Source organism: Marmota flaviventris, chromosome 10 (genome assembly GCF_047511675.1).
Source record: "Marmota flaviventris isolate mMarFla1 chromosome 10, mMarFla1.hap1, whole genome shotgun sequence".
Classification (NCBI taxonomy): Eukaryota; Metazoa; Chordata; class Mammalia; order Rodentia; family Sciuridae; genus Marmota; species Marmota flaviventris.
Genome location: NC_092507.1, coordinates 34532467 through 34555699, shown reverse-complemented (window position 1 = coordinate 34555699; position 23233 = coordinate 34532467). Strand labels below are relative to the sequence as shown.

Here is a 23233-nt window from a genome sequence, read left to right as displayed (position 1 = left end):
TAAGTTCTAGCAATAAAATCTTACTCAAGAAGTCTTCCTGGAGCTGGTTGCAGTGGCACATGCCTGTAATCCCAGTGGCTGAGGCAGGAGGATCTCAAGTTCAAAGCCAGCCTCAGCAAAAGCAAGGCACTGAGCAACTCAATGAGACCCTGTCTCTAAATAAAATAAAAAATAGGCTGGAGATGTGGCTCAATGGTTGAGTGCCCTTGAGTTCAATCCCCAGTACCCCCTCCCAACAACAACAACAAAAAATCTTCCTGGGCAGTGGTGCACACCTATAATCTCAGTTGCTCAGGAGTCCGAGGCAGGAGTTCAAAGCCAACCTCAGCAAATTAGCAAGACCCTGTCTAAAAAAAAAAAAAAAATAGGGCTGGGTTGTGGCTAAGAGTGCTTGCCTTGTACATGTGATGCACTAGGTTTGATCCTGAGCACCACATAAAAAAATGAATAAATAAAAGGTATTGTGTCCATTTACAACTAAAAAACAATTTTAAAAAAAAAATTTTTTAAATGGGGGTGGGCTGGAGACTTGACTCAGAGATTTTAAAAAAGACTTCCTGGGCCAGCCTGGTGGCTCAGCATGTAATTCCAGCAACTTGGGAGGCTAAAGCAGGAAAATCACAAGTTTTAGGCCCCAAGAAACTTAGTGAGATCCTGTATCAAAATAAAAAGTAAAAAGGCCTGGAGATGTAGCTCAGTGGTAAAGTGCCCCTAGACTCAATCTCCAGTACCAAAAAATAATAATAATAATTCTGGGAAGGTACTTAAAATCTCTTGTCTCTCTTCTTATCCTGACTTGAGCGCACTCTTCAAGAGAGCACATTTGTGCACACAAATACATGAGTATGTGCGTATGTGTCCATTTTGTTTTGTTTTCTTTTCTTGGCAAGGGAGAGCCCATGCTTCAATGTAGGTTTGAGTTGGTCTCAGAGGGGTTGTGGGAATTTTTTAGCCCTGAGAAACACTGATGTTGGTTGCTTTTATTGAACTGTCTCTATGAAAGATCACATTAGACTCCAACTCAAGTGATCTGGGAATGATTTATAATTGGTTGGACAGATAGACAATGTTTTCTATTTGCCTTTTGCAGGTTGGAGTTGACAGCCTCATCGGACCAGATACACAGGTTGGAGAGAAGTCATCTATTAAGCACTCAGTTGTTGGTTCATCCTGTCTCATAAGAGATAGAGTGAATATTACCAATTGCCTTCTCATGAACTCAGTCACTGTGGAAGAAGGGTAAGTTTCTTCTTGTACCCACTTGAGATAAGGCTCTTTGTACCCGGGAAGGCTTAGAGGGCCAGTCCATCAGTCCAACCCAAGAAAGAGTTCACCTTGGGAAGGAAGAGAAAAGGAAAAAGAAGAAAGATAGAGTAGCACCTATTTCCTTTGAGGCTTTGGGTTTGCCTCATCAATGACATGATCTCTGAAAGCATTTCCAATACCCTCATACTTACGACAGTTGTAACTCTGGAAAAGCTGCCTTCTCTTGTCTTGGTATCATGCTTGATAAGGATGACCACCATTGTGAGCCACTGACATCGCTGAGATGACCCTGCATCCTCAGAGTAACCTTCTCTTACTCAGTGTCCCAGAGCAAACCTGAAGAAGGCAGAAGCCTAGGCAGAGTGGATACATAAGCACACTCTGCTTTTGAGGCCAGCTTCTCTACAAGTTGTAGAGAATCGTTGTCATTTGGAAACACTAGAGTGACCTAAAATTGTAATTTATGAACAGCTTGGACATAGAGTTAGAAGACTTGAATGATATTTAATGAGATTCTTCTGTGTAGTCTCGGGGAGGTTTTGTATATAAAATGCAAGTATAGGTTATATAAAAAGGAGGGATATTTCAAGATAAATGGTTTTGAAACATTTTCTCAGGATAAATCTTCTGCAAAGCCAGGCATGGTTCTGCATACCTGTAATCCCAGAAACTCATGAGGCTGAGGCAAAAGGATCACAAGTTCCAAGACCCTGCCTCAAAATAATGTTGGGGGGGGTGGGGGTAATAATAATGTTGTTGGTTCTTGTTTTTTGTTTTTTGGGGGGCAGTGCTGGGGATCAAACCCAGGGCCTTATGCATGCCAAGTGAATACAGCTCAATGGTAGAATACCCCCTGGAAGTCACTCAAACAAAAAAACCCAATAATAAACAAACAAAATCTAACACAGAAACTCAATATTTAAAAACACAGTTACAGTGGGCATGATGGCATATACTTGTAATCCTAGCAATTCAGGAGGCTGAGGCAGAAGGATCACAAGTTCAAGGCCAGCCTTGAAAACTTACAGACACCGTGTCTCAGAATAAAAAATAGAAAGGGCTGGGTATATAGCTCAGTGGTAAAGTGTCCCTGGGTTCAAACTCAGTACCAAAAAAAAAAAGTAGAAGAAAAGGCTGGGAGTGATGGCACACAACCGTAATCCCAGCAGCTCAGGAGGCTGAGACAGGAGGATCACAAGTTCAAGGCCAGCCTTGGCAATTTAGCAAGATCCTGTCTCAAAATAAAATAAAAAGAAGGCTGAGAATGTAACTCAGTGATAGAGTGCTTGCCTAGCATGCATGAGGCCATACGTAGGTTTAGTCTCCAGTACCATAAAAAATAAAATTAATTAAATAAATAAAATGAGCTGGGGATGTAGCTGAGAGGTAGGATGTTACCTCATTCTAATCCCAGTACTGCAAAAATTATTTATTTTTTTAAATGTATAATGGGTTTATGGATTTACACAACTCCATTACAAGTCCAGAAAGAAAAATTAAAGTAGTGTTCTCTCACTTATTTTCCTGTCTTCATTTTTCTCTTCCCAATGCCACCATTGCTCTTCTAGATTAGAAGAGCATAAATTTTGGAGTCAGACTGTCACTGAATCCTGGGTCTGTCTGGCCCTTGTTAGCCATTTATAGAATTGACCTTTCCTCTTTGTTCCATCTTCTCATTATAAAATGGAGTAAAACTAAACTATCTCATAGGTTTATTGGGAGTAGTAAAGGAGTTAATAAGTATAAATCACTTAGAACAATATTTACGCATAGGCACACAGAATGATAGTTGATATATATATATATATATATATATATATATATATATATATCAACTATATATATATATATAATTACTTTATCTTCACAAAGGTGGCATTCCTAAGGTGATACACCACAATAATTTCAGCAGCTCAGGGAGACTGAGGCAGGAGGATTGCAAATTCAAAGCCAGCCTCAGCAACTTAGCAAGGCCATCTCAAAATAAAAAATAAAATGGGCTGAGGATATGACTCAGTGGTAAAGCACTTCTGGGTTCAATTCCCAGTACCAAAAAAAAAAAAGGGAAAGGAATATATCAGATCTTGTCTCTATGCCATTAAAAAAATTTTGTAGTCTCCTTATTATCTTTTTTTTTTTTTTTAATACTGGAGATTGAACCCAGGGGCACTTTACCACTAAACTACATTCCCCAGTCCTTTTTATTTTTCAGTTTGAGACAGATTCTTCCTACATTACTGATGATCTCACTAAATTACTAACTTGCAATCCTCCTGCTTCAGTCTCCCAAATCCCTAGAATTATGGACATGTGGCTCCACATCCAGCTTTTCACTCATTTCCTTTGGAATAAAATTGAAACAGTGGTTTCTCATGATCTGTCTCCAACAATGAGTCCTGGGATGTCAGAGTGACATGAGGCCTTAGAAGTCATCTAGCCCAACTCCTTCATTTTCACAGTCAAATAAATTGTGGCATTCCAGGCTTTTTTCTCATCTCACCTGTTACTCCATGTCCTATTCCATACTCCCACATGAGACTGACAGACACTATCATTCTTTTGGAAACTGAAACCTCACTTACCTTTATCCATTTGACCACCTAGTTCCACTGCAACTCATGAGGCTTTGTAGCTTATGCTATCTCATCTTGCCTCAGACCTTCCAAGAAAGACAATGCTGTAACTTTCCCCCATTTGCTCTAATTAATACTCTCCCCCAACCCTCCTATGGGCGGGCAAACAAAGGAGCAGTTCTCTGGCACCATGTGAAAGATCAATGTTAGTATCTTAATTGATGTGAAGAAACTTGGTGAGGAAACTCATGGCTCCCTAAGAAACTACTGCTTATGTGAGAGAAATTGAGAGGAAAAGCCTAACAGATCGCAGAGTCAGTTGCTGATAAGGACACATAATCTTAGATGATCTAGTAAGGCTTCTAGCTGGGGAAATAATAAGAGGTTCAGACAGCTGCTGCTGCTTCTTTTCCAAATAAAAACACTGATGTAAAGCTATAGGCAGCCCACACCAGCTTAATGACTAGAAAGGCCAGTGGAAATTACACAATCCCGCAAATTAGCTCCTAGTGATAAGATCAGACATCCTACATCCCTTATAAAATTTTCCCCATTTTGGGGGTGTCATTTAGTCTTAATTAACTTTTGGTAAACTTGAGAAAGGTAATTAAATTGCAGTCATGTGAATCTTGATTACCCTGTTGCCATTATGTCTGGACTAAGTGTCAGATTAAGAGCATAAATTTGTCCAGAAAGAATTTCTCATATTCTTGGTGTGCTTGTCTCTACCAGTGGTTGTGAGCTGCTGAGCTTTCTGGACAGTGGGCTGGATACCTGCCCAATGTCCTCAGGGCTTGAGAGATACTAATAGGACCACCTTGGGGAAGATGTGAGACTACACAGAGAAAGTTCCTATCTATTTATTTTCTACCACATATATATATATATATATATATATATATATATATTTGTTTGTTTTAGTTGGTGGTGGACACAATATCTTTATTTTATTTATTTGTATGTAATGCTGAAGATCGAACCCAGGACTTCACACCAGCTAGACAAGAACTATACCGCTGAGCCACAACCCCAGCGCTTCTGCCACTTTTATCACAGCTGATGCTTGGGAATCAAAAATATAGTGAAAACTTAGTCAAGGCTTGAATGTCAGTCCTGTGTTCTGTCCGCATCTTTAGTCCACTGATCCTGAGCAACAAACTCTTTTTCCCCCTAGTCCAAGGCAAATGCAGCAATCTAGGATAGCACCTCCATGTACAAGCAGGCAGGGAATCAGATTTTCACCTAGGTTTTCCATGCTTTCTGAAGTTAGCAAGTGCAGATTCTCAGAGCCAAAGATAATACTGCTTTTCATTGCTACCCTTAGCCTGCCCTTCAAGTACACTTGATTGACTATCCCATCCACTGGATTCCTTATTTTACATTTCTCTCTATTCTTTTTTTTTTTTTTTTAGTTATAGATGGACACATGATTTTATTTATTTATTTATTTTTGTGGTGCTAAGGATTAAACCCAGTGCCTCACATATGCTAGGTGAGTACTCTACCGCTGAGCCACAACCCCAGCCCCATTCCCTCTATGCTTAAAACTCTGCCTGAATTGCCTCCCTTTAGAGATCTTTACCTGCAGAAATTCTACCCCTCTTTTAAAATACAGTACATTTTCCAACTTTTGAATTATCCTTCTAGCCTTCTCAAAATGTCCCAGCCAGAAATTATTTCCCCCACCTCTATGTTCCCTGTTCACCCAAAACACTTTCAATGCTCATGTGACGATGGGACACTTATTGCATCTTTATTTTCTCTTTAATCAGACTATAAATTCCTCAAATAGGAAAACACTTTTTAGGTCTGGGGCTGTAGCTCAATGGTAGAATGCTCTACCTAGCCTCTGCATGGCCCTGGGTTCAGTTTCCAACACAGGAAACAGGATCACATTGAATTGCCCAGGGTGGCCTCAACTTTGTAATCCTCCTGCCTCAGCCTCCCAAGTCACTGGGATTACAGGTGTGTACCACCATGCCCAGCTAATACTGCATTTTTTATATACGTTGGAAGTATTTATTAAACAACAAATGGGGATCCCTGGTTTAACTCCCCTACCATATTGGCTGAATATCTGTCAAGAGATCCCTGTCAGGGTTGGGGTTATAACTTAGTGGTAGAGCACTTTCCTAACATTTTCAATCCCCAATGCTGGAAGGGGAAGAAAAAAAAAAAAAAAAAGTTAAAGAGAGATCCCTGTTTACTTCTTGAAAAAAAGAAGGAATTTTCGTCTATTATTAAAACTGGATAACTGTCACATATTCATACACAGGCTAAAGAATATCTACCAAATACAATGAAATTTAGGTAAAATCCAAAAAGCAAGATTCAGTGAGTATAAAGAATGGGAACATGCTGGGTATGGTGGCACATGTCTATAATCCTAGCAATTTGGGAGGCTGAGGCAGGAGGTTCAAAGCCAGCCTCAGCAATTTAGCAAGGACCTAAGTAACTCAACAAGATCTTCTCTCTAAATAAAATATAAAGGGGGCTGGGGCTGGGGCTCAGTGGTAGCACACTTGCCTGGCAGGTGTGAGGTACCAAGTTCGATTCTCAGCACCACATGTAAATAAATAAAATAAGGGTCTATCAACAATGGAAAAAAAAAAAATATATATATATATATATATATTAGTCTGGGGGTGCTGGGGTTGTGGCTTAGCAATATAGCAGTCACCTAGCATGTGCGAGGCACTGGGTTCAATCCTCAGCACCACAAAATAATAAATAAATAAAATAAAGGTATCGTGTCCAACTACAACTGAAAAAAAAAAAATTAAAAAGGCAGTGGGGGTGGCCGCTGAGAGGTGGCTCTGTGGTTAAGCCTCTCTGGGTTCAATCCCCAGTACCAAAAAAGAAGAAGAAGAATGGAAACATGGGTGAAGTAAAGGAGAATGGCCAGCATCCTTTTGGCAAAATATCAAGGCATACAGAACTGAAAGGAAAAGCTATTCAAGTGCATAGAAGGGAGAAAATCTGGTATACCTTTTCTGTGGCAACATTTAGGGCCAGAAGACAATGAAACAACATTTAGAGAATTTAGAGGGATAAGAGTTGCAATCTAAGAATCCTAAAACATCAGAAATATTCCAAGGTGCAGAAGATGTGGCACCTGTGAACTTTTTGCAAAACTGCTTGCAAACAATATAGCCTAGTAAGAAGTGAAGCTTATTAATAAACTATTAACAAATTGGTAGTTTGAGGTATAAAATTTAATATGTAGGAGGGGTAAACAACAACATAGGGGTGGATCAGGAGTAGAGCACTTGCCTAGCATGTGAGAAGCCTAGGTTTGATCCCCAGCAACACAATAAAAAGAAAAAATATTAAAAGAATTTGGGGACTTGGGCTGGGGATGTGGCTCAAGCGGTAGCGCGCTTGCCTGGCATGCGTGCGGCCCGGGTTCGATCCTCAGCACCACATACAAACAAAGATGTTGTGTCCGCCGAAAACTAAAAAATAAATATTAAAATTCAAAAAAAAAAAAAGAATCTGGGGACTGGAGATGTAGCTCAGTGGAAGTTCTAAGTTCAATCCTCAGCAGCAAAAAAAAAGGGAGAGAGGGGCTTGGGATTGTAGCTCAGTGGTAAAGTGCTTGCCTAGCATGTGTGAGGCACTACGTTTGATTCTCAGTTTTGTGTATAAATAAATGAATAAAATAAAGGTTCATTAACATCTGAAAAAATACAGGTCCATCAATAACTAAAAATATATTTTTTAAAAACTATCCACCCATGTTTCCTCATTTATACTCTTGAAAACACTAGATTATGCTAACATGAGGAAGGTACCCTGGATTTAAAGGGCTCCTAAGGGTTTTGATTCTTTTCCTACCTTTGAACCATTTACACTAAACCCATCATCTTAGATGGAGAACTTCACAACTTAATTCCCTAAGGTTCTTACATCTTTGCTTTGATTTTCCCCAAACCTCTCTTTTACTTAGTCTCTGCTCAAGGAATATAAGGGCTCAGATTTCTTAGGAAGATGACATTTTTTACCACCAAACCTTTGTATAGGGAAGTACATAGAACTAAAAGGAGAAAATTTTTTACCTGCTCACTGGAACCAGTACATTTTGATCAAAGGACCCAAGAGCAAAAATGACCAGCAGCAAGGAAAAGATGAGCTATTTCTTCAAGTTTTATATCTCATTGCATGAATTAGCCTGCATAAATCTCACAAATATGATGTTGAAGAGGGAAAAGCAAGTTGCAGATGAACACATAGAGAATGATAGCAGTCTCAGTGCTATAAATGCTGACATTATGATAGCATTGTAAAGTATGCAAAACAATACTATATGTTGTCTACTAATATATGTGGTAAAAATGCTTGGGAACATAAACAGCACAAGTAGTGATTACCTCTTGGGGGAGGGAAGGAAAACACAAAGAGGAACACAACAGGTTGTATTATTTATTTCTTAAGCACATAGGTATTCTTTGTACTTGAAATATTTCATTAAAAGCAATATATGCTTCATCTAGAGGGACAGCTGGACCAGGACCCCTTGAGCTAAGGTTAGTAGGCTCCCAGGCACCTTTCAGATATGGGCAACTCAGCCATAATCTTTGGGCCAAAGTGGCAAGTTGTTTTAAAGCAGAACTAAGTGACCTAGAAAAGTTTCATGTAGCTCCAATTCCATATTCTTTTCTTCCTCCAGGATTATAAATAGGTTTAGAAAATCTGCTAACTAACCCCCAGAGAAGAAAACAACCTGCTTATCATCAGAGTTACTGAGAACTTTCCTGGCTCCTTGCCAAATACTACCTAGTCAACAGCTGAGGCAGGAACCTGTGACAATGGAGAGTCACTCACCATGTATAGGTTTGGATATATGTTTAACCTCCGTGAGCCTCAGTTTTCTCTAAAAGAATAAATAAATACTGTCCTGCAACTTTGCTAAAAGGACTAAGCTACAAAATGAATATGAAGTGCTACATGCAATTCCTGAGACGTACTAGACACTATATATAGTATATGTGACTATATATCAGTATATCAGTTCTTTCCTTGGAATGAACTGAAGAAAAGTCCTATCTTTTATCTCAATCCAAAAAAGGATTGAGAATTTGGAAGTTCCCTTTCTTCCCCAGTTGGGGTTTCTCCATGTGGTATGCCATAATATGGTATAGTGTGATATGCCTGGCCAGGCAGGGATCTTTTTTTGTTGTTGCTTAGAAGGGGTCTCACTAAATTATCCAAGCTGACCTCTGACTCACAATCATCTTGCCTCAGTTGCCTGAGTTTCTAGGATTACAAGTATGTACCACTATTTTAGCAGGGATCTTGCTATAAACTTTTGTTTTTTCTCATGGTCTCTTCTTCACTAATGCATTACAGTTTTCGGGATAACTTCCCAAGGCCTGCAGTTTTAATTAAAATTTGATCCCACCTGCCAGGTAGGACCCAGCGACTCAAGAGGCTAAGGCAGGAAGATTGAAAGTTCTAATTCAGCCTGGGCAACTTAGCAAGACCCCATCTCAAAAAATAAAAAGGACCTGAGATACAGCTCAGTGGTAAAGCACCCTCTGGGTTCAATCCTTAGTATTAAAATAACATTTTTAAAAAATGATCCCACTAAGGAGAATTGAGGACCAAATCTCCATTAGTCTTAGTCATCACTAGACAACCTCTTAGAGAATATAGCTAGGCATTAGAGCAGAGTTCTTAGTGCCAAGCTGAAAGTTAAAACTTAGTTGCAAAAACTACAGTTCTGACACTGGGACCAGTGCTATAGAAACTCACCTTCCCTCTTAAGTACTGAGCAGAAGAGTCCTTGCTGTGCATTGGCAGCTTAGAAAGGGCTTGGTTGATTTAGCCCTAATCTGTCCATCCTCTCTAGCATGAGCAGACACACACAAATAAAATCTTTGATCTTTGGACTAAGATTGTAGCTCAGTGTACAACCTCATGTTTAGTAAGGCCCTAAGTTTGATCCCCAGCACCAGAAAAAAAATAAAATAAATTCCTTGATCTAGAGTTCCTTTCTGGACAGAGGGAAAGATATGCTGTGTTAATTTTCCCAAAGTACCTCAGCCTGGCTAATGGTTGGGTGATCACACCAATGATACTAGCAAACTAAGAGAAGAGCTTCACTCCTGGTAAACTGTTCTTAGGTGTTCATTTCAAAGCCTCCAATAGATCCACTGACCTGGAGTCTCAGGAGAAACTCCAGCTTCCCATCAACCAATCCACTTTTCCCTATCACATTACAGACTCTACAGTGGTTTATACATCTCAGGAAGAGTTAATGCATAAACTAGATGAGATAAGTAATATGTGAGGTTCCCAAAGACCCCAATCAGATCTGCTAAACATAAGGAAAATCAGACTGTCCATTGCTATGGAAATCTGACCTGTCATTCTAGCCTCATCCTTCCAGAAAAGGTTCCCTTTTTTTTTTTTTTTTTTTTTGGGGGGGGGTCCTGGGGATTTACTCCCAGGGCACTTAACCGCTTGCAGTCCTCCTGTCTCAGCCTCCCAGGTTGCTGGGATTACAGGTGTGTGCCACCACGCCTGGCTAAGAGATTCCCACTTAAACCCTAAATTTCAGTATAGCTATTTACTAGTCTTTAATTATGACTGCTTGAGTTTCTGTTTGTTGTTTCTTACCTGCTGACTGTTTACTTCTTGTCTGGCTCCAGAACATGCATCTTTAGGCTCTTTTACTACTGCTAACACCTTGGAAAAAGAAATGAGACTTTTCAGTGATAAACTAGTAACTAGTTGCAAGCTAGCTCTGTCCCAGGAGCCTCCATCCAAGGCTTTCTTATTTCCTTATTACCCTATTTGGGGGAATTTTCCTGAAGAAGCAGGAACCTCCCTAACTGCTGACAAGATTGCTTTGTGAAGTTGGGCAAGTTAGAAAGTTAAAAGAGTCTGGAATACCAGAAAGTGCTAGAATTCCTTTTTGCATAAAAGTTTTGGCATTTGGGAAGGATCTTTTTTATTAGCCCGTGTATCAATGTTTTCAGTCTTTGGAATGTCCTCTTTCCTATTTCCCATGCCTCCACTGGGTTTCTTAAGGATTTTTCCTTAGTTGGTTTGGTTCATTTTTGTTTACATTGTACTTACACCTTCCTATACTCCTTTTCCCCTCCAACTGCCCATTTTTGCCTCTTCACATTTCTGACTCAGAGATACTCAGAGTTGGGGTCTTTTCTCCTCTTAGTTTCTTTGTATTGCATTATGACTAATGTTTGGATCCTAGAGTCAGGCAGACTTGGATTAGAATCTGTCACTTAGCAGTTATGTAGTTTTGGGTAAATGGTTTACCTTCTCTAAATTTGTTACCTCCTGTGCAAAATGTGATTGCTATTTTAACTACATCAGAGATAAAAATGGTATACCCAGAATCATCTAGGAAGGTTTTTTCCCAATTAAATACATAAGGTTCCTATCCAAAACCTACTAAAATGGTTGATGGGAACTCAAAACATAGAGTGTGGTTTCATTTGTTATTTTTTACACAGCCCAGGTGATTTTTCAGATGAAATGACTGGATTTGTAAAGAAATTACTCTAATATACATTGAGTATTTATTTAGCGCAGTCCTTGGCATAGAGTAGAAATGCAGTAAACATCAGTGATGATTTTTCAAAAGGACCTTTTCTCCCACCTACCAATCTTCAGGAGCTAGGAAGCTGCTTTTAAAATATATTCAAATGCTAAGAACCACTGCTACTCTAGAGAATGTACTTTAGGATTTGGAATAATCTTTTATGAAATGAAAGCTGGTTTCTAAAATATCCTTTTTGGGACTGGAGGTGTAACTCAGTGGTAGAGTGTTAGCCTAGCATGTGTGATGCCCTGGGTTAATCCCTCAGCACTGCCAAAAAAAAAAAAAAAAGATAGATAGATCTCTACATACACACACACACACACACACACACACACACACACACACACACCATACACACATACACAAACATATATACATACATCATTTTCAAATTGTTAAACTTTGACAATTGCTGGGAATTTATAGGTATACGGTACCATGCTCACCCTGACCTAGTTTTTAATTAAGGCAGGTAGTCCATTAATTCCATTTCTAAGAATTTATCTTATAAATAAGCTCATATATGTTTGTGGCTGTACTACCAAAACATTGAAAGGATATCAATATATATATATTTTATAAAAAGATATATATATCTTTATTTTTTCTTCCTGAATGGTGAGAGCTGTGGGTAATCCATTGTTTTCCTAATTAATCCCCTAGGAAGATCCATGATTTTTGAATCTCAAGTGAAATTTGTCATATATTCTTAGCTAAGAAGCAGGAGTGATAGGTCAGCCCAAGAACCAGCCTCACCTTCTACCTGCAGATTGAAGGGGGAAGAGAATTTGAATGCTATTTAAACCCTAAAGTCTGGGGTACTCTAAAAAACTGAAATGAAAATATCTGTTCTTTTTAGGCCTTGGAGAAAGATCATTATGTGCATATTCTAATTCAAGAATTCTCTAAAGCCAAGTTCTCCCTTAGTCAGCCATTCTGTCTTCCAGTGATAACTTGACGCATGTAACCATTAACAGGACTGGCTTTGGGAGGATCCTGAACCTCCAGTGGTAAGGATGGTGATGAGAGTCCTGGGCATTCTAACTTGGCTGTTGTGTTACAGAAGCAACATCCAGGGCAGCGTCATCTGCAACAATGCTGTGATCGAGAAGGGAGCAGACATCAAGGACTGTTTGATTGGAAGTGGCCAAAGGATTGAAGCCAAAGGTAAACCAAACCCAAGCTTCAATCACAGATGTGTTCTTTTCTTTGCTTTTTTTTTTTTTTTTTTTTTTCAGTGCTAGGGATCAAACCCAAGACCTTGTGCATGCTAGGCAAGCTCTCTACCACCACCACTGATGCCATTTTTTAACACTAGCAGAGATAATACAAAGTGGAGAAGATGTGGGAAACAAGCTCATACACTACAGATGGGAATAAAAATTTAAAAAGCCATCTTTGGAGAGCAATTTACATTGTTTTCAAATTGTTAAACTTTGACTTAATTCTGTTTCTAAGAATTTATCTTAAAAAAAAAAAAAAAGAATTTATCTTATAAATAAGCTCATACATGTTTGTGACTGTACTACCAAAACATTGAAAGGATATCAAGGGGCTGGGATTGTGTTCAGTGGTGGAGTGCTCGCTTAGCATGCATGAGGCACTGGGTTTGATCCTCAGCACCACATAAATGTAAAATAAAGATATTGTGTCCACTGAAAACTAAAAAATAAATATTTAAAAAAAGAAGAAAGAAAGGATATCAATAAATCCAATGGCCAGATTAGCACCAGTACTTTACAATGGCTTTGGACATGAAACTGGGCCAGTAATGCAGCAAAGACTCCGAAACTACCTAGCTCTGGCCAACTGAAGTCCATGAGTGCATCATCTGACCTGGTACAGGGTTTTGTTTGTTTGTTGTTTGGGGCAGGGGTTGAGGGGCAGGTACTAGGGATTGAACCTAGAGGCAGTGGTACTCTACCAATAAGCTACATCCCCAGCCCTTCTTTATTTTTATTTTGAGACTGAGTCCGGTTAAGTTTCCAAGTTTGGCCTCAAACTTGCAATCCTCCTGCCTCACACTCCCGAATTGCTGGGATTACAGGTACACGGTACCATACTCAGCCTGACCTAGTTTTTGATTAAAGGAGGTAGTCCCTACATTCCTGGCATGGGAGAGAGTTTGCAAAATACAACACTTGAAAGCCATTCTCAACTAATTAGAGGAAATACTGTAAACTCTGCTGTTGGCTTGCTCTGCTCTGCAGAAAGACTGATAGTACCTCAGAGACATACAAAAACCAGGTGGGGGCTGGGGATGTGGCTCATGTGGTAGCATGCTCACCTGACATGCATGAGGCACTGGGTTCAATTCTCAGCACCACATAAAAATAAAATAAAGATATTGTGTCCACCTAAAACTAAAACTAAATATTTTAAAAAAAAAACCAGGTGGTCAGGAAAAATTTCAGTTGTCTTTAAATGGCTGGATTTTGTTCCTGTCTCTGTGTGTGTGTGTGTGTGTGTGTGTAGAGTGCCAGGAATAGAATTCAGGGCCTCCCAAATGCTAGGCAAGCACTCTACCACAGAGTTACACCTCCATACCTGACTGAATGTTTTTAACAAAAAGTTGACAAAACTCAAAATCAATTTTAAAAAAGGCAGATTGCTTTGGGAATTATTCCTAACCCTAAAGTAGGGTAAGATAGTGGGGTTGCTGAAGAAATAAATTCCACAAATTCTGTAGAATTCACCTCATTTTCCTTTTCTCCAGTGAACATGCCATCTTTTATTTTAAAGATGAGGTCTTGCTTAGTTGCCCAGAGTGGTCCTAAACTTTTATGTTCACATGATCCTCCTGCCTCAGGCTCCTGAGTACTAGGACTGCAGGCATACATCACAGCACCTGGCTTCCTCTTCCATTTTTTAAAGTTACATGTCTCCCTTTTGGGCTTGAGAATCCAAAAAACTTGTGATCCCAAATACTCGGGAAACTATTTGAGGATTTGAGGATTGCAAATTGGAGGCCAACCTGGGCAAAGTCATGAGACCCTATCTCAAAATTTTAAAAAGGGCTAAATGTATCTCAGAAATAGAGTGCTTCTGGTTCAGTCCTCAATATTGAAAAAAAGCAAATTCCTAGCCAGTTGCAACACTCAAGAACTATTACTATCGCTGGTTATAGTGGTACATGCTTATAATCCCAGAGACTAGGAAAGAAGAGGCAGAAGGATCACAAACAAATTCAAAACTAGCCTCAGCAAGACCCTCAAAATAAAATATAAAAGGGACTGGAAATCAGGCTGTGGTTGTAGCTCCATGGTAGAGCGCTTGCCTAGCATATGTGAGACCCTGAGTTCAATTCTCAGCACCATATATAAATAAATAAAATAAGGTCCATTGACAACTAAAAAACATATTTTTTTAAAAAAGGGGGAGCCAGGCACAGTGGCACATGCCTGTAATCCCAGCAGCTCAAGAGGCTGAGATAGGAGGATCACAAGTTCAAAGCCAGTCTCAGCAATGGCGAGGTGCTAAGCAACTCAATGAGACCCTGTCTCTAAATAAAATACAAAAATAGGTCTGAGTGATCCAGTGCCTCTGAGTTCTATCTCCAGTACCCACCCCCCCAAAAAAAGTACTGTTACTATGGATGACCTTGACAAAACTATCTACTCAGATCCTCACCAACAAAGAGCTTCAAAGTTCCCAATTTTCCTCATATAGAGGAATTACAGGAAAAAGTGTTCATCCTAAGAGGTAATACTGTCCCCTTTCCAAATTCTTTAACACAGTCATTATATCCATAGCAATTTTTTACACCAAAAATGTGACTCTCATAACCCAGATGTAGGCTTTGCTGCCACTTCTTAGCACTACCAGGAGAACAAATCCCACCCCCACTTTTGAATAACTTCATGCCTGCCAAGCACATACTCCACCACTGAGCTACTTCCCCAGTCCACAGGCCTTCTTATAACAACTCTGGCTTTTCTCACCCGATCACAATACTCTCAGTGATTATCTCTCAAAAAATCCTATCAGCTCAAGCAGTAGATGGCCACAACCAACAGTTAAAACCTGGAAGGTAGCCCAGTGTAGAGGCACATGCCTATAATCCTATCAACATGGGAGGCTGAGGCAGGAGGATCACAAGTTCAAGGCCAGTCTCAGCAACTTAGTAAGGCCATCTAAAAATAAAAGGGCTGAGGATGTGGCTCAGAGGTAAAGTACTTCTGGGTTCAATCCCAAGTACCCCCCGACCAAAAAAAGAAAAAACCTGGAAGACTAATTGGATGCTTCATCTGAGTCTCTTCTGTCAATGATGGAACTTGGATCACTACATTATTAATCATATAATCAGTCCTTCAGCCATGAAAGCAGACCTTATTGTAGATCAAGGTCTTGATATATACATGACATAAGCCAAGTCTTCCTGGCTAGCAGAAATCCTTCCTAGTTTCCTAACAGTGCAGCTTTTCATTTGCCATATATTATTCCTTTCTGTCCCATTGATTTTTTTCCGCAATTTACCATCCTTCCTTTTAGTGTTCCTTTAGGGATTTTTCTCAACCTAATTCCAGCCTAGAGCTTTACCACTGTATTTACTGAAGCCTGCTTCCAACCCTGGCCAAGCAGAACTAGATCTGCAGGTTTCCTTCAACTTATACTATGAAATTACATCTACCCCAGCATTCTAGATACATTCTCCCCTGAATCCCAGTAAGCAAGATCCTATATGACACCCAGGCCAAGAATAGACCAGAGGAAAGAGGGGAGAGTAGGAAGGGGGGCCCTTAGAGTGTGGCAGAGAAGAAAAGGTTGTTTGCCCCAGCCAGGCACCTCTGGTCTAAAGCACTGAGGTCCAAGAAAAGTGTGAATTGAGACTGAAACTATCTTCACAACAGTCCATTGTCCCTGGCCAATAGGAAGACTGGATGAAGGAAGAGCTAAATGTGAGTGTATGTGAGGTGATGAGTCTGACTTATAGAAGAATAAAGTGTAAAAGGAGCTTTGGGAGGTACCCTAGGAAACTAGTCGAAGAAGCATTTTCTTTTTCTTTTTCTCTTTTTTAATACGTGGACACAATATTTTGTTTATTTTTATGTGGTGCGAGGATCAAACCCAGTGCCTCACATGGGCAAGGCAAGTGCTCTGCTGCTGAGCCACAACCCTAGCCCAAAGAAGCATTTTCTTTGTTCTTTTTTGTTTAGTCTTTCCTTGGATATGGAGCCTGACAGTTACTCACTCGCCCTAAAGAATTTAGCAATCTAAGCACTAACTGGGCCTCCTTCCCATCTTTATCACTAAAGGAAGCAGATGGCTATGAAAGATTAAAAGGAACATCTTCTAGAGAAGGTGTACACAAACCCAGTATTCTGATGAATTTTTTGGTTTTGTTTTTAAGAGTATTATAGTTACATTTAGTAGTTGGGTTCATTTTGACAAAACCTTACGCATGTGGAATTTGATTTCAGTCTCCATTCCCCCATCCTTTCCCTTTTCTCCTCTCTCCTCCTATTCTCCTTCTTCTACTCTCCTGATCTTCTTTTCACTCACTCACTTATTTTATTTATTTGTTTATTTTTGGTACCAGGGATTGAACCCAGGGGCACTTAACTACTAAGCCACATCCCAGCCTTTTTAATTTTTTTATTCTGAGGCAGGGCTTTGTCAAGTTGTTGAGACTAGCCTCAAACTTGTGATCCTCCTGCCTCAATCTCCCAAGTCACTGGTATTACAGGTTTGCACCAACATTCCCAGCTAACTCACTGACTTTTTTCAACAGCTCTCTTCAAAAGATGGTATTACAGTAGCCACCCTTTACCTGCAGCTTTGCTTTCCATAGTTTCAGTTATCTGCAACCAACCATAGGCCAAAAATATTAAATGGAAAACAGAAATAAATAATTCATAAGTTTTAAGGGGCTGGGGTTGTGGCTTAGCAGTATAGCACTCGCCTAGCACGTGCAAAGCGCTGGGTTTGATCCTCAGCACCACATAAAGATAAATAAATAAAGGTATTGTGTCCAACTACAACTAAAAAATAAATATTGAAAAAAAAGTTTTAAATTGCATTCTGTTCTGAGTAGCATGATGAAATCTCATGCTGTCCCACTCCATCCCACCCAGGATGAGAATCATCCCTTTGTCCAGCATATCTATGTTGTAAATACTGCATGCCTCCTCCATATGTAATAGCCATCTTGGTTATCAAATCCACTCTCAGGGTATTTCGGTGCTTGTATTCAAGTTGTACTTACCAAGTAGCCTAATTCTATGGCACAATGCCTGTGTCTTTCACCTCACTCATCCTATCATGTATGCATTGTATCATCTCATATCATCTTAGGAAAAATGGTGAATACAGTAAAATAAGATATTTTGAAACAGAGCTACATTCATATACCTTTATTATTATAATATGTTATTATAATAGTTCCACTTTATTGTTAATTGTTAAATAATTTATTGTTAATTTACTGTGCCTAATTTTTAAATTAAACTTTATCCTGTGTATATACACATATATATAGGAAAAAACATATAAAGATTTGGTGCTGTTTGCAATTTCAGGCATCCATGGAAGAACGAAGTATCTCATTTATCATTTTAGCCTCATTTCTTCTCTTTTCTTTCCTCTTATTTTCCCTATCCTCTGTGCACACCACAGTATTTTGTGTTCCCCATTCTCACATTCCTATGTCTTTGCCTATGCAGTTCCAACAGCCTAGAATATCTTCCCTTTGACCACTGCCTGAAAAACCTTTGTTCATCCTTTAAGATCCAGTTCTAGGTCTCCTACTTATGCTTCCCAAAGGCAAGTATATAGTTAGTCCCATCCTTCTGTGTGGGAAGATGCTATCTCTTTCATAGCCCCTTTGGCATGTTGCAGTTCTAAGAGCTTCTCAAGAACAGAACCACAATCAAATGTTTGTGAACACAAAATTAGAAACAATTGGATTTAAAATGACATCTTTTGCTGCCAGTTCTCAGAAAAACCCTTTCCTTTTCTTTTGTAGCTAAACGAATGAACGAGGTGATCGTGGGGAATGACCAGCTAATGGAAATCTGAGTTCTGAGCAAGTCAAATTTCTTCCTTTTGGCCCCCAAAACTCCAGATGTTGGCTGGCCCATTTGTTTGACTTTATATTTATTTCCTAATAAAGAAGGGCTTCCAAAGACATGCTGGAGAGTTGTGGAGCAGTCCTAGGCTCTGTGTCATGTTGTCTCCAGGTATTCACAGTGCGAGTTCACGGGTCATGTTTAAACACCATCTAGAGGAAGTGTGTGAACAGAATAGCCACAGTAGCCTAACTCTTGTACCAAAGTTATCAACTAGGGGAGCACCTGTACAGTAAAAAAGCTCCTATTAGTGCAACTTTCTGACTGGCCAACCCAGCCCAGTCCATAAAGCAACTTCCACCTAAAAAGAGATGGAATTACTTCAGTCTCTGACCCTAATCACTCTTTCTAGACCCATAGGCCTAGTGGATGGCAGTACCTCCCCTGACCATCAGCCTAGGACTTACTGTCTTGCTTCAATACCTGCTACACAGATTCCCAGCATCTGCCACCACCCTGCTCACCCCCATTCATTCACTCCAACCCTCCCAGCCTCAACTATTGTCTCTTGGAGGCTCTTAAAGCAAGAAGGAGAGCAGACCTTGCCTAGACAGCTAGCCTATCCCCAGTGGTTGTCATCGAGGCAGAAGCATGGACATCCATGACATGAGCCAAGCCAGATCCCTTTCCACCTCCCATTGGTGAGGTCTGCTCAGCCTGGTAAGGAAGAGCCTGTAACTAATATCGTGGTTTGAAATTCTCCCTGCCTGATCTCCAGCTGCACTCCTTTATGTCCTAATTATATAGACATTCCTGCCTCAGATAATGAAGAAATGTGATTTCTATATTCATAGCCCTCTGGAGTCCAAGCCACACTTCCATCAGCCAGTCCTGCTCCTAAACATAAGTACACTCTGCTCTTGTCTCTCCCTGCACCGCTTTTACAACCTGCAGGTGTTTGGTGGAAGATAAAAGTGGCTCCTCGGGTGATATTTCACCTCCTAGAATTATCAAAGTAAAGGTTTCTCTTGATGTCCTCACTGTGGGTGGCAGTAATTATAAAGAATGGTTTGAAATACTGGTTTCTACATTACTTAAAAAATATCAAGGCTCTCAAGTTCACTTGAGTAATCTTGCCCGGTCTTAGTGTTGTTTCTCATTGAACTTGTGAGAGACTAGACCAGCATTCCTACCCTGGGGGAGCTCCACCTCCATCGGCCTTCTTGGGAGCTCCAGAGCTGCACATTCCTCTCCCTGGTTAAGACAAGGTTCCTGAAAGATTGCCCTAATCAGACAGGAGCTGAAATGGCCTAGCAGAAGTGGCTAAAACCAGTAGGACTAAGGGAGATATCGGGATAAAGAGCTGAAGTGGTGCCCAAAATGGTCACTTTTGGAACTGAAATGAAATTTGTTGGCCCTGATGGTGCTGAAGACAGAGTCCTGGACTGGGTGGAAGAAGACTTGGCCTTTGTAATGTTTTTGATTTTAGCTACATCACTGCCTTTCTTTTGACCCTGAGTTTCCCCATCTGTAAAAGGAGAGATGTGCAATGGGAAGGCCCTTCCCATTCTCAGGTTTTGTCTCCTTTCTCAGATCTTTCTGACTATTAGGGTCTGGGAAGCCCAAGAGGTCAGAAAACTTCTTGATCACAGAAAGGGGGTGGAGCTGGCTAGGTTTGGAGGAAGAGTTGGGTAGAAGAACTGTCCCAGAGCCCTGCTATGCCCCTTTCTGTCCTTCCCCACTGATCCCTTTGAACCCCTGACAGGGAGGTAGACGAACACCTTTCCCCTGCCTTCCTATTGCACAATTCCATTAAGCAGTCCCTGCACCAAGGAAATAAGGGAACTGGAGCAGAGAAGGTAAGAGTTCCCAGAGGAAGGCCTCACTGAGTCTGAGTCCCAGCTGGGAGCAGCCCCCAACTCAGGACACTGACATTCCCTGACAACTCCAGGATGCTTTGATTTTTCTTTTTGCTCTACTAGTCTGCTGCAGACAGGGATTTTTGTTTCCTTTTGGTAGCAGCTACAGAGAGGTTGTGTCTGTAATATAGGGAGCAACTGAATGTTCACTGGCTGGCCAGCCAGGCAGGTAGAAGAGTTGATAGGGTCTGCCCTGCCTCTCCCAGCAATGCTTGATGAAGGAAGTGGAGGAAAAAAGGATCAAGGGGGCCTTCAGTACTCAGGGAGTACTCTGAAGAGGTGCTGAGAAACAGTCCTGAGAACTTGCCAACAGACAAAATGTGTGGCTACTACTGCAGGAACTCTCTTCCCCTTAATACCTCATCCCTGCCTGCTGGCAAGAGCTCCCTGAGCCTATAAGGAGACTGACTGCAGCTATTGCTCTCCAGATTTTTTTCGAAGGCCAGAGGCTGAACTTCCCAGTCCTTCAATGCATCCCCATCCCTTCAATGCATCCCAGATAGAGAAAAGGCCTATTGTGTTTAGCATAGCCCCAAGATCAATCTAGGGACCTGCATAGCTTAATTTAGAGGCTGTTTCTATTTCAGGACAGTTACAGGGTATACTTTATTTGTCCATAGCCATCATCTTCCCTAAGAAATTACATAATCAGAGCTTTGTGTGCTGTCTTCTAAATAGTTAAATATAAACCTGGCCTGCAGCTTCCAGCACTTGGGAAGCTGAGGCAGAAGGATCACTTGAGCCTAGGAGTTGAAGACTAGACTGAAGACCTTAGCTAAGACCTCCACCCTAGCTCAAACAAAGCAAACTAAAACACTAAATAGTTAAATGTGTCTGAGGGAGAGGTACAGGAAAGACCACCCAGAAAGAAGGTCTAGAAAGCTTAGCTATGATGAAGCTGGCTAGGAGGGAAAGAGGCTGGGCAGAGAACACATTCTATTAGAGGCCAGGATGACTTGTCCTTGGCCTGAACTGTCTTCCACCACCCAGAGGGATTGCATCAGGGTTCTTCCATGGAAAATGAGGAGTTGATGCTTTGGCTCATCACCTCTCTTCCCCATACTCAAGGTGAAGGGTCATTTGCTGATCTCTTTATTAGCCTCTGGCACCCAAGATTTGATAGATGCTATTGTCTTGAAGGGAGTGGGCATGTATTCCCAGGCTTGGCCCCTAATGTAATGGGTGGGTATGGGAGTAGCCCAGAGCCACTGCTTTCCTCCTCTACATATCAGGCTCATTCACTCTGCCTGTCCCAGATAACAGAAGCCACCAAAAACAGGGTAAATGAGAAACCTGGGGGAATGCCAAGGAATGAAATCCTGCCCTGGCTCTCTGTAATTCCCACACGGACCTTCCCCTAAAGCTAGACTGGTCACTTTCCTCAACACTGCATGTGAGAATGTACTCCACCTCATTTTTCCTGTCACTTGTCTTTGGCCATATATCTTATCTCACTTAATCCTTATGTCAGTGTCATAGATAATTTGACTTTCCCAAGATCTCACAGCCAGTAAATGAAAGATTCAGACCTTGAACCATGTTTTTTCCTTTTAGATTCTGTCATCTCCCACCTTTCCTGCAGTTTTTCTCACTTCTGATAAACTTCCTCAGTACCTCAGCACACACACAGTGGTTCCCCTCTTGGTCTCTGTTCTCCCCTCAGCCTATAAACTCCATTTTTAAAGATTTAAAAAATAAAACAGATACCCTACAACCTCTAGACCTCCACAAAGGGTTTAAACACACAAAAGACCCCAAGACTTATTTGTCTCATGAATCAGTAATTAGATTTAATCCTCGGTAATAAATAAATAATTTGATTAAATTGCTTCTATCCTTTGTTATTCTTCAGAAACTGTCTCTGGTTTGGGCCCAAGACACACATATCCTCATCCAGTGGAAGTGACAGTGAAGTAAGCCCACTCAATGGGAAGCAGGTTGCCTGCAGAGGGGAAAGAGGAGTTTCTTTATTCCTCCTGTTATTTACCTGGGGTCTCTGGCTTTAACTGTACCTGAGCTCAGCTGCATTCAGGAAATCATTTTGTTGAGAGAAAGAAAGGTTATTTTGGAGCTTGCCACAGCCAGAGGGGACTAAGCTTTACTGAGGTTGGAACTGCAGACCTGCTTGTCTCACATTATTCTTTGGACTGATTGGCAAGAGATTTTCTCAGTAGGCAGGCCCTGCCTTGGAATCATCCATTAAAATGCTGGACTTTCTTTATATACAGAGTTACAAAAAAATGGTGCTGTGAATGGATAATTATGAATGTAATACACTCCACTATTGTCATGTATATAAGAAATAAAAAAGAAATGCTGGACTTTGCCACAATTGTTAGTGGTAGAAGCAGAATAAGTTCCAAGGCCCAGGTGTTTCAAATCTATTTCTCCATGGACTTTATGTCTTGCAGAGTCTGGTAAGAAGGAAGATCTCAAGAGCTGCTTAAAGAAAAGCAGGTCTTCTCTAAGTCCCAGTGACATCCATTGCTAATCTTAGGCCATTCACTGTCTTTAACTACAGCCCCAAGGCAATATAGGGACCTGTAGCCTAGTTTAGACTGTTTGTGTTTCCAGAAATTTGCTAGGAGTATAGAGTGGGACCCACTCCTCTATGACAGGGAGGAAGAAAATACTGTGCACATATTCAGTTACCACTTGGCCAACAGTATTGTATACAATAGTTCCTCCCCATTTTGCTGGATGAATGGACAAATGGAAGCAGCAAACTTGTTAGGTATTCACCCCCTCGACCTGAAGTTTCTCTTTCCCTAGAACTGAGGTTCAGAAGAGGTGTTCACACAAATTTCCAAAAAGTAGATTGGCAGTGTACAGCAAGATCATGAAAACGTTCATACTTTTTGACCCAAACAACCTTATTTCTGGGTATATGTCCTCAGG

At 40.7% G+C, this 23233-nt stretch overlaps 1 protein-coding gene across 3 annotated transcripts in view; it reads left to right on the top strand.

The window, feature by feature from the left end:
• The window catches only part of Eif2b3 (eukaryotic translation initiation factor 2B subunit gamma), a 106748-nt gene extending 88211 nt beyond the window's left edge, over window positions 1-18537 (top strand). For all 3 annotated transcript variants that reach the window (XM_027937308.2, XM_027937306.2, XM_071617780.1), the window contains exons 10-12: window positions 1091-1239; window positions 12473-12576; window positions 18374-18537. In XM_027937308.2, the coding sequence (XP_027793109.1) occupies window positions 1091-1239; window positions 12473-12576; window positions 18374-18426 (306 nt within the window). In that variant the 3' untranslated portion in view covers window positions 18427-18537. The remainder of the gene's footprint in view (window positions 1-1090; window positions 1240-12472; window positions 12577-18373) is intronic.
• The last annotated feature ends 4696 nt before the right edge of the window (window positions 18538-23233 follow it).